Source organism: Molothrus ater, chromosome 12 (genome assembly GCF_012460135.2).
Source record: "Molothrus ater isolate BHLD 08-10-18 breed brown headed cowbird chromosome 12, BPBGC_Mater_1.1, whole genome shotgun sequence".
Taxonomy (NCBI): domain Eukaryota; kingdom Metazoa; phylum Chordata; class Aves; order Passeriformes; family Icteridae; genus Molothrus; species Molothrus ater.
Window position 1 is genome coordinate 2268110 of NC_050489.2, and position 12479 is coordinate 2280588.

General features: G+C 39.6%; 1 protein-coding gene across 1 annotated transcript in view; it reads left to right on the forward strand.

Moving 5' to 3' along the window:
* LOC118691407 (transcription initiation factor TFIID subunit 4-like) overlaps positions 1 to 12479 on the forward strand; it is a 107083-nt gene that overhangs the window by 36084 nt on the left and 58520 nt on the right. Inside the window, exons 9-10 of the mRNA XM_054516181.1 lie at positions 2181 to 2295; positions 10014 to 10183. Coding sequence (XP_054372156.1) covers positions 2181 to 2295; positions 10014 to 10183 — 285 coding nt within the window. The remainder of the gene's footprint in view (positions 1 to 2180; positions 2296 to 10013; positions 10184 to 12479) is intronic.

Below are 12479 nucleotides of genomic sequence, written 5' to 3' on the forward strand. Positions count from 1 at the left end.
GACAATAGTTTAGATAAAACTGGCATGCTTTAATGACCTTTATATAAATAAAATGACTTCCACACCAGTGGAAGTAACACCATTGTTACTGCATGAAAAATTCACACTCCTTTACCATAACACTGCCAGTATAATAATTAGGTGGATTCCATCTTATGGATTGGATGGAGGAATTGAGCCAAATAATAAAATAATGAACTAGAGTATTTGTTGCAGCTATTCAACCAGTGCTGAAATACAGCTAGGAATTTATAAGCTCCTAAATTTGGGCTTATTTTTCTAGATCATGCTAATTAAAACTTGAAGCAAGGATGCAGTGGTGAAAGACTCTGTATGTCATTACCAATCCCATGAAATATCTAGGCCCACAGGTGATTTTAATTTTCAAATATGTTCTGCCCATAATAAAAATGGATGTTTTAGTCATATTTTATGTCTAACCCTTAGTCATGCACAGTTGTAATTTATTTTACCCAGAAAACTCAAATGTCATCCCAATTCTTACATTCACTTTGCCAGATCCATTGAGTGGAATTACATATACTTGGGGTGAATGTGAGACTTAATTCTTCCATATCCATGTGGATATACATGTTTTGGGGGTATTTTTTGATCAAGTATCATCCATAGAAAACAAAGCATTGATACTGATTCCAAAGAAATTTATTAATTCTGGAGGAGTGCTATTGGTAATTTCAGTTTGCCATTGCAATAATTTTCAAGGTTAACACATTTTAATCTTCTAGATCTTAATTGTACAAAGCAGAAATCTGCTAATTTTTTATTATTGTATTATTTCTTTCCTACCTTCCAGTTCTCTGAGTAGAAAACCTTTCCATTAGTTCATCTGAAATAGATAAATGAATTGCCTGGTCTATGAACTTATGCTGTCTGTGACATCTCATGGACCTTGAATATTCTGATGACAAAATATTTTTCTTCCCCAGGCTTGAGCCTGAAGTCCTAAATCTGGTTTTGTATTTGCTGATGTTGAGAGTCCACATTAGAGTTTATTTATACAGATGGAGAACTGAACAAACACTATCAAATAATTTTCTCTTTAAGATCATATGTTGGAGTTGATGAAGACTTCAAAATAAAAAAGTAATGCAAGACTCAGTCAAAGCTAGCAGCTTTGTGTTAGCCAAAAAAATGTTCTTAAAAGGATTGATTAGGATAGTTGTGTTTCAGATTTTTACTATTCATGAAAGAAAAATACTGTAACTCTGCTGAGGTTCTTACCATGCCATTTATGTGCACCTGAGTCCCTGGGGTGCAGGAACAGCCTTCACATCTTCTCCAAGTCTCAACAGTCTGTAATGCTCAATAAAATGGAGTGATGCACAAGAGAGAGGTGATACCTTTGAAATCAAGCAGATTGAGTTGTTTTTACATGCCAAAACACAGGTGGGATTAAAGGAGCCCAAAGTGTAACCCAAGTAAATGTGTTTAGGCAGTCAGGGAGGGCCTGCTCCAAGTTCTATGTCAGGGAGGAATTTGGATCTCTTTAATTTTCTGAATGTCCACCACACTTTGGCTCATTTAGAAAGCCCTGTTTTACTTGTACCTCAAGACTTGTAAAGTCTAGATACAGACATGAATTATTTTTGAGTCATTGTTTTCAAGATGAGAAAGCAAAAGGCAATCTTAGAGGGGGTGTGTATCAAATTTGGCAACAATGTTTTTTTCTTTTATATGCCACGCAAAACATGTTAAAATACATGCAGTATTTTCAGTTCTGAAATACATATTTTCCACTGCAATAAAGGACAATTACTACATAGAAAATGTAAAAGGCATAGCTAATACCCTGAGTAACTCTGACTTAAGTGTTTGTATTAAGAACATTTCAAATTTGCCTTCTTTATTCTGTACAGTTTATCCAGAAAAGTGGTTTACTGGCAATTGCAAACACACTTACAGCCATTATAAATATTATAGCTGTTCATGGCCAATGGTTTTTGGTTTTGGAATCTTCACTGTTCTGTAAATATTGAACAAAATATAATGTTAATATAAATTTTGTATTTTAAATTGTTCTTCTTCAGCATATAGTCTTTAAAAATAATAACTTCCTTTGTTTGCAATTTACAGACAGTTAAATTTAGTTCCTGGACAGAAGGTTCTTTGATGTAAATTGTCTAAGACAGCTCATAATAACATTGCTTGGTGTTTTTCAGGCACAGTAGGGAAGGCACCAACAATACAAGCCAGTAAAAGTCCTGGGGGCTTTGGTGTTCAGGTCTCTGCAAATCAGAAAAACAAGCTGAATGACCCTGGAGGTGGTTCTTTCAGGTAAAAAAAGCAAAAATAATAATAAAAAAATGCAGCGGGGTGGTTGGGGGGGATTTGAAGTATAAAACAGAATTTAGAATTGGTGTAACACCAGAGGGCAGTCTTTTACAATAATTCCTGTCTTTTTTTCCTGGGATTGGATGGCAATTTTCATATTTAATTCTATTTTTAAAGAAAGAAGAGAATCATTACATATCTTGAGGATTTTTCTCTAAATGCACATTTTAACATTTAACAAAACCATAAATTCTGTGGATTATAATAAAACTTCAGCTGAATGGAATTATAAGAATCTGTGGTTGGTGTTATGCACTGGCTTCTGCTGCTCCTGTGGAATGTGCCTTGCTGGGAAGGTGCTGGTTGTGAGGACAAAGCCTCTGTGGAGCAGGGACAATCCTGGGGCCCAGGGGGGGTCCCTGAGTGGGGAATTGTTGCTCCTGGCTTTAAAGGGAACAATTTGCTGTGTCTGAGCTCCCTGTGCTTCCTCAGCTCATGGAGGTCGGGTGCTCTGTGGGCCCCTGTAGGAATCAGGTGCTGCAAAAAGGGTTCAGCACAGTACAGGGATGCACTGAGCTGCTCTGCCACTTCTTTATACTCCAGACTTCTATTTCTATGTATTTGGGATATTTTTACTTCTGGTAGTGAAAAGCAAATCTTACGTTCACTGCATTTTGCTCTCGCTAACACCATTTTAGTTGTGTTAAAATATTTTCTTTCTTCATTGAATGACAAAATATTCCTAGGTTTTAATTTTCATCTTCTGGGATTCTTATGTTGCTCTGACATCATCAAACCACTAATTAATTTTCAGGCTTATGCTTTTGCAGGTGAAGTAAAGGAGAATTTGTAGCTCTTTGAAATATCTCTGCTTTGAGGCGTGTCAGTATTGTAACTAATAGTAGTAGTAGTTAGTATTAATCTGGAAGCAAAATCATTCAATTTTTTATTTTCCAATGCTTTTGCCTCCCACTGAGTATTTAAATGAATTAAAATGTCTGTTGGGTTCAATTGTACTGTCTTAATAAGTATTTTTTATGTTTGTAAGCAACATGAGCATTTATTCTTCGTTAGTATTGCTTTCAATTTTACATACACCAAAAGGGACAGCATTTTTTTAGCTGGATGTTGTAAACTGTGCCAGGATTGATTCTTGCATTCACTTAGTTTATACATGGAATATATTAGGTTAGCTGGAATTGTTAATTTTCCCTTGGGGAGAAGCAAATGCTCAAGGCACTGATTGATAAATCAATAAATCTTTAGTGAGTTTGGTAAATAAGCTGTCAAGGGTGTATGTCATTTTTCCTCTAGAGAACAAATTTTAGTCAGAATGAATGTGTTTGTTTCCTTACATTGTTTTCTCCTTCAAAATAGTAAGACACAAAGCTGCATTTAAATAAGTCCATAAAATTGCAAGGATTTATTAAACAGCAGCAAAGATCAAGCTTTTTCCTGATATCTTAACAAAGAATTCAGTTGTTTGCATATTTGCATTTCAACCCCTAACCTCTCCTGAGGACAAATAGATGTCTGACTATTAAGCCTAAAGGCACAGAGCTGGAAATCTGTATTAATCCTCTGAATGCTGACTAGTTTTCCTCAACATTCCCAGCGTGTGTGAAGAATGTGTTTTTAGCCAGAAGGCAAACTGGCATCTAAAGCAAAGCAAGAATTTTGAAAAATAGTTGTGTTATGTATAAATTTATTTTGCCCTTAGTGTTTTATTATTGCATATTTGTTTCATTATTTTGCATTCTGCTTTCTTTAAAATAACTTATTTGAACTTTTCACTTTTGTGAGCAAAGCGTTGGTCACTAGAAATAGAAATTTGAACTTCATTGTTCTTTGGGGTTTTTTTCCTCTCTTCTGAACTGTAGGAGATACAAGATGGAATTACATTAAAGATCTAGCAATTAAGAATTTTGCAGATTGCAGCCATGCCTTTAAGGGCAGCATTTATTACTGAACTGTGAGACTGCACACATGAGCTCACTGTTACAGTAGCTGTTCTGGGATGCAGAGTTCTCAACCCAAGAGTTCTGCAATGTGAAGCTGTGCTGGTGACATTTTAGGTCACTTTTTTGGTATTAAATTTATTATTGCTGTATTTTTCAGAGAGAACTACATACAACCCCAGTTAGTTGACTTTTCAACTCTGTTAATACCTAACAGAGTTGGTATTAACAACCATTTTTAGCAATGTTTCTGTTTGTTTTGCAAGCAGAGGTCTAGCCTTGGGTTTGTATCATAACAGGCCAGCTCGAGGTTTCTGTGGCTGAGAGAAGCACAAATGCCACTGAGGGGTGCCAGGGACCTGCCTGTGTGTCCCCAGCTGCTGCTCATCACCTCTGGTCCCCTCAGAGTTCCCTGGCAGCAGCTCCTGCAGGCTCCCAAGGGATTCTCCCCACGGTTCAGGTGGTGGCCATTGCAGGGAGCCAGTGGAACCATTTGTTCCTGATGCTGAGATGGAGTCACTTCAGTGGGGAGGTGCCTGTGTGCTCTGTGTTCCTCCAAGGATGGGGTGGCTCTTTGTCCTCTTGTGTTGTCCCAGCCCTTCCAGACCACTCAGCAGGGCTCAGGGGCAGGGCCAGAAGTGAACAGATCCATCCCTTGGTGTGTGGGATGATGCTGTGGTTTGGGTGCTCCTTCCTTTTGACAGGAACCTTTCCTTTTCTGGAGTGCTATTTCTGAGTTAAATCTCACCTGGAACCTGGCAGTGTCAGGTTTTATGCAGCCAGTGTGATGGGGTTTGTTTTCAGAGACAGTTCTGTGAGGTCTCTGAGATCATTTGAAGCTGAGCTTAGTATCTGTGTTTTATTCTGCTGTCTGGCTGCATTTTGAGGTGGACTCTATGTAGAAATAAAAAGTTTGTTTTCAGACCTACCTTGCATAGCAAAAAAATTTCTCTTGTCTAGTATTTTATTTTTATTTTTAAAAATAAAAGTATAGCAACATAAGCAAAGCTGCTTGCCCTTTAAGTGGTAGAACACTAATGTGGATGTTAAATGGATAACTTCAAAGTTTTCATCTCAAAATGATATGTGAAAAAACCTTGCCCTTGAGGTTTTTGTTTTTTTAAATGAATATTTCAAGCTATAAAGGGATTGTGTTTTTTCCATGTATTTCAAAATCAAGGAAAATGCTGATCATTAATGTGGTCTGTTCTGTCAGCCCTTTTGCTTATCAGAGAGAAGATTCTGCATAGAGAATGGATTGTGTGGCAAAGCAGTACTAGGGAGACATTTCCAATTATAACGTGAATGTCAGAATAAACATTATAATTGATGTGTAAATGGAATCTATGCCATTTATAAAATATAATACAGGAGTGGCTGTTCCAGTAATTTCTAGTCACCATTTATGTGCCATGTATTGTTGTTAATCTCTGATTGTGTGGTCCATGGGATCAGTGGGATGTTGGGACTTTGTCCTAATGACATGCAATTCCCTTGCAGGAGAGGGGAGTCAATATGTAATGTTGTCTTGATTGTTTGTGCATTCTTCTGGCTTATTTGGGAGCAGTTCAGTGGGGCAGTTTGGGACAGCAGTGACTCAAGTCTGACAAAGTGCCCAAGAAAGAAAAACTGCAATCATGCAGTTAAGGTTTGCTCATAAGGAAAACGCCACCAGGTTTTCTTAATGGCTTGTCTTAGTTTAAACAAAGTCTTTGAAGCCTTTCATAGATAATTGTGCAAATACTTTGGGTTTTCCTGCTTATTTTCAGATAAGATTTGTTTTTTGGCAATCGCATGAGTCTTTATAGTCAGGGAAAAGGAGAAGGAAGATTGTTACAAGAGGCTGAATATAGGAGGAAGAATTGGACTCTTGGATTCTTATAAGATACAGTTTGTGTTTGGAGGGAGTTTGAGAAGTCATGCTGTCTTAAAAATACCATGTGTGTTGGAATGTTAGATTCATCCTATGAGACTCAGAATTTAGTTCAGTACAAACCAGAAATATTTACTGAAACAGTAGAATTAGGACAGGTATAGTTATATATGCCAAGAAATACGAAATTGTTAAGTACTGTGCTCTGATAAAAAAGGAAAGCTAGACAGTAATCATCAATCTAGATGACCACTGGATGGCATCTTTGTTCCACAGAATAACTTCTGAAAACTCACTTATCTGAGCTTAAAAGTTCACTTTTATAGGAAAGTGTTCAGCAAGAAGAGCAACTCTATATAAAAATGTATGTTTCAGTATCCAAACATTTTTTCATTATGAGGTTCCTTGAAGTAAGAAGGGTAGGGTTCTTCCAGTCAGAAAAAATTGTAGTCCCAGCTGTGATTAATACATTTCTTATTTGTCTTCCATGTAATACTGAAAAAAAATAAAGGATGTACTTGCAGATTGTAGCTTGCAAGTGTAAGATGGAAGAAAATTATTCTCTCCCGGAGTTCAGTAATGGTCTTTGTAAGTGCTATTGCATTGGTTTTGATAATTGCATTGAAATCTAATGTGTCCAAAATACTTGTCTGATTTTATTTCACAAATATTTATTTATAATGTGGTCACAGATCTGTACACTGAATAAAAATCAGAGTAGCTGAACTGCTAAGCAGAAGGAAGGTAAAAGATGGATGGTATTTTCTTCAGCTATGAAATAAGAGAGAAGTGGAAACCTCTCTGAGAAGTTATGTTCTAGAAGTCAAGACTGCTGTTTTGAGTTTTTTAATGGATGATTACTTGAAGGAGATAAAGGACCTTTGTCCTGACAACCTGATGTGGAAATACAGGATTGAGACTCTTGATTACTGCTGGCCAGATGTGCCCAGCTGTGAGAGCTGCTGGGTGAAGGGACAGGATTGGGAACATCTGCCCAGCTGGGAGAGCTGCTGGCTGAAGGGATGGACAGCACTGGGAACCCCTTTCCAGCTGTGAGAGCTGTTGGGTGAAGGAACAGCACTGGGAACCCCTCTCCAGCTGTGGGAGCTGCTGGCTGAGGGACAGGATTGGGAACCAACCCATATCCAGCTGGGAGAGCTGCTGGCTGAGGGACAGCACTGGGAACATCTGCCCAGCTGTTAGAGCTGCTGGGTGAAGGAACAGGACTGGGGACCCCTGCCCAGCTGTGGGAGCTGCTGGCTGAGGGACAGGACAGGATTGGGGACCCCTGCCCAGCTGTGACAGCTGCTGAGGGACAGGACAGGATTGGGGACCCCTGCCCAGCTGTGACAGCTGCTGAGGGACAGGACAGGATTGGGGACCCCTGCCCAGCTGTGACAGCTGCTGAGGGACAGGACAGGATTGGGGACCCCTGCCCAGCTGTGACAGCTGCTGGCTGAGGGACAGGACAGGATTGGGGACCCCTGCCCAGCTGTGGGAGCTGCTGAGGGACAGGACAGGATTGGGGACCCCTGCCCAGCTGTGGGAGCTGCTGGCTGAGGGACAGCACAGCAGGGCTGTGTGGGGCCAGCCCTGGGAACCTCTGGGTTGGTTTTTACCTGGCTCATCCCCTGGCACCCAGACCCACAGCGGGGTGAGGGCCCACGGGATGTCTCCACTGCACTGGTGGTTTGGTCAGTTTGAGCTTTGTTTTGAAGTTCTGGGTTCAAGTCTGTGTTCCTGAAGCTTCTGTTTTAAATAGTTCAGAGTTTGTGTTCTGGGAACTGCCTTGGTAGGAGTTTGGTTTTCCCATGGTTTGAGGCCTGCTGGATTTGGGCCTTATGAGTCCTCATTGGTGAGGGTGGTTCTCATTCCATTTCAAGCATTCAGGTTTTAACCTGACAGAATCTTCATTTCTTTCAGTTTTGCCTGCAGTTTTTCACTTGTAGAATTACAAATGTTTGAGTTGATCATTGAATGTTTCAGTTGGTGTTGGTTGTGTGGTGTGGGCACAGAGCCGGTTCCTCAGTGTGGCCCAGGGTCAACACTTGATTATTGTGTCCACACCATGTCAGATGTAAAAGTGACAGGACTGGGGGGATGAGGCACCTCCCTAGGAAGAAAGGCTGAGGGAATTGGAATTTCTCAGCCTGCAGAAGAGAAAGCTCCAGGGTGACCCAATTGAGGCTTTCCAGCACCTGAAGGGAACCTGCAGTGAAGATGGGGAAAGACAATTTACAAGGATGTGGAGTGCCAGGACAAGGGGGAATGGCTCCAAACTAAAGGGTTATAGGGTTACATTGGGTATTAGGAAGGAATTGTTCCCTGGGAGGATGCTGAGGCTCTGGCCCAGGTTGCCCAGAGAAGCTGCCCCTGGATCCCTGGCGGTGCCCAAGGCCAGGTTGGACACTGGGGCTGGAGCAGCCTGGGACAGTGGAAGGTGTCCCTGCCATGGCAGGGGTGGCACTGGGTGCACTTTTGAGTTTCCTTCCAACCAAAACCATTCTATGATGTTGCAATACTGTTCTCAGGAATTTCATTTGAAGACAAGAAATCAAGTGCTTAACACTCCTGGAAATTAGTAGAAGCTCTTTTGTGTAGACTTTTTCTGGAAAGCATTGTAAAATATTCAATTTTCTGCCTCAAGTGTTCAGCACATATCTGCAGGTTTACACAAATAAAAGTCCCTGCTTGACTTCTTCCCACAAAAGAAAACAAAACCATTATCTATCAAACTATTGTAGTCTTCCACCAACATTGGCTGCTGTAGTGCAGCTAACAGGAAAAGTATGGGAGGAGAGGGAGGACCTTGATTATGGATTTCTGGATTTCCCTCCTTTTATTCTCAGACCTTACTTGCAATTGGTTTTTACTGTGGGCATTAAGCTTGTTATAGTGTCAAAGTATTCTAGGGTGCATGGGACATCAATTATGTAACAATTTTTAAAAAGCTTTTAAATTAAGCTTTTGTTTGCTTATAGTAATAAGTATATTATTGCAGTAATATTACACAGTAATAAGAGTCTGGACTTGAATGTTCTTATCCATATATATATGTATTCTGAAAATGATATTCTCAAAGGTTGTGTAATCACTCTAGAATATGTTGAAATAGTGTTTGTGTCAATAATAGCTGTGAAACAGAATGTGCTAAATCCAGATGGCTGTTTCACAGCTCTGAGTCATACCTCAGACAGGTAGGAGGTAAAGATGCTTGGGAGATACAGGTATGGAAACTCAAGTTTGTTTGTACTTTCTCAAGCTGTTCAAAAGGATGGCCTGGGAGTTGCTATCATCTTCTCAAATGCAGCTCATGTTCCTAAAACTTGTTGACACACCTGATATTTGTATGTTGCCAGAGAAATTACAGCATGTACTCCAGCCACACTTGGAGGCCAGGCTTACCTGTGAGCTCAGCATGGCCAGAGAATGCTCCCTGATTGTTGCTGAAAATGCTTTGATGCCTGTTTTAGTAGGAACTTGTGAAACAGTGCAGGATTAAAAATTCCTGGATGTGCTTTTAATTTCTGTTATTTATTTTACCATTTTATGCCTAGTTTTCTTTATATAGAGAAAATCCCAATGTTCAGTTGTTACTTTCTGATCAGCCTGGTTTCACTGGTATCACTGACTCTCAGATGAAGACACCTCTGTCACATCTTCTGTTATCAGTCAGATTGTTCTGCTTCTGATGTTTTCTGATATGGTCAGAGAAATAATGGTTGTTTCTGAAGATATTCTATGAAAATGGAGACACCAGGGGTTGTGTCTCAATTGGCCCAGCCACTGGGCATGTGGCATGATGATTCCTTCTGCAGACACAGATGATGCAAAAAATGAATATATGACATGCAGAATTTGGTTTTATATGTTTGGTTTTTTTATTGCAGAGATGATGATGACATCAATGATGTTGCCTCTATGGCTGGTGTTAACCTTAATGAAGAAAGTGCCCGAATTATGGCTACCAACTCTGACTTGGTTGGAACCCAGATGCAGTCCTGTAAAGATGAACCCTTCCTTGCTGCTGTACCTCTCCATAAACGCATACTTGAAACGGGTGAGAAGCACATCCTTTCCTTCTGGGAGTGTTTCCTTCAGAGTGAGGAGGTTCTGAGGAACAGGATATGCTTAGCACTTAAGATGGTTTTTTAAGTATTTGATTCCATAATTTTGTATTTCTAACTTTCAAGGTTTTTGTGATAAAAGTAACTTACCTCAAGTTGCAAATAAAATAGCATGCTGGTGCTTTTAAACTTCATGCTTTTCCCATGTTTTTTATATCCAAGGATCTCAAGCTCTTTGCAAACATTAATTATTTCTCACAATCCTCCTTCATGTTTTACACATGAGAAGATTGAAACAGAGAGGTAAAGTAAGTAGTACAGGTCACAGAGGACACCTGTGAATAACATTTAACAGAATGCTTAAGTTTCCTGTCAAGATTTTCTTTCCCCATACAAACCAGTTATTCAGTTCTTAACACCTGCATCTATTTGAATGTTCATAGTGATTTTCTTATGGCATGTTTTCCAAAAGCTGTGTTTGTTTATCATAGCAAAAAGGTATGTTTATTTATTCTGCCATTTGAAAGTGGAAGTTAAAAACTTTAGTAGAATAACTGTTCAAAATTAGTGAAGGTTTAAGGGTAGGAAATAAAGAATGCATTTTATATGACATGCTTTATTAATGTGCACTATGTGTTCTGGTACTTAAATGTATATTTTCATCATAATTTTTGTTATATTTTCAGTGCCATCAGTGTCTTAACATACTAAGCTCTGGTTATTTAGGGGTGTAAATTCTCTCTCTTTCAGACCTATGCTTACATCACAAATTTTTAGGGATCTAGTTCTCAGAGTTTTAAAGATAAGACCAAAATCTTGTTGCAAATCAGCGCTGTCAGGTTTTTTTTTTAAGTCATGTGGTTGCTTCTGAAGTGCTGTTTGTGTTTATGTTCATTGAATTAACTGGAGCCTTTTTATATTGCAGTTGCAGGCAAGTTCTTCATTGACTTATTGTCAGACTTCACTCTTGTACTTGATAAAGGCATTTTAAGTTCCCCTTCAGAGAAAGGAATGTTTAGCAGGCTGTAGTCAGCTGGCTGTGAGGATGGCTGGGAAGCATGTCCTGCCTTTTGGGACTGCCTCAGCACCACCTGACACTGCAGCCAGCAAGGTCCTCATGAATTGTGCCTGACAAGCTGTTGGGAGGGATGCTCACACAATAGTTGATACAGGTGCAATAAAGGAAAAGGCAACAGACATAAAACTGTTCGAAAGAATGGGAAATCAGTAATGAATTTGCCACATCAGCCTTAATGAGCTGTCTGGCTGTAACAATTGCTGCACAACATGGAGTTGTAATTACAAGTGCAGGACTTACAGGAATCTGTACATACTTTAAGAGCCACAGAACCCATCACACTATTCATCACTGCCTTTTGGGGTTTGCTTCTCTGAGGAACAAATCCCTATGGCTGTTTTTGAAGCTTTATTGGCTTTGATAATTGAAATGAAACTTTCAAAGCTTTTAAAAGCAGCTGCAGGGATTTACTTCTCAAAAGCAGTGAATCCAGAAGAGAGACCACTCCTAGTGATCTCCTGCAGCCACTTTTAGAGCTTTATTTTGGTTTTACATGAAGCCTTTTATAGTTTTGAAAGTGGCTGTGGAGTTCAGAAGTGGCCACTATCTGGGATCTATGGCTCTTGAGGAGAGAATTCCTTCAGCTGATTTTGAAGTTTTAGAAGCTGGGTTTTCACTGTGTGTGGCCAGATTTGTTGTTTGCTTAGGACCACACACAAATTTAGTAATTTGTGCTACTGGGCACTTAAAATAATGGCATTGTAAGTTCACTACAAGACTCAGTATTGCCATATGTTGCTGTGACAACACCAGGACTAAGCAAGGCACCCGTGACCTTCTCGAGCACATTAGGAAAAAGTCTGTGATGTGAGTCCTCATTCTTCTGTTTTCATTATGCCTGTTGACAAATGAGATAAGATACATTGTTTCTTCTTAATTTTGCCTGAATATGACTTGAACTATGTTATTTTCTACCTTTAGGTCTATTCATATTTAATCGCTTCAGTTTTAGGGCAGGTTTTTAATGTTTTAGTAAAAGAGAGATTTGTGGTGTGTACAGTATTAAGAAACTGCTCTTGTTTCCTTCCTCTGAAGCTAGATCTTTCAAGTTTTCTGTAATATTAATCTCCTCCTCTCTTTTCTGAGTAAGAGCTCTGTCGAGCAACTCGGTAGTGTTCCCCAAAGGCTGTTTCAGAGATTGTGCTTCCATTCACCAGAGTTGGAATATAAACTGCTAAAGTGAGAGCAGATGCTCTTCAGACTTTGGCAGT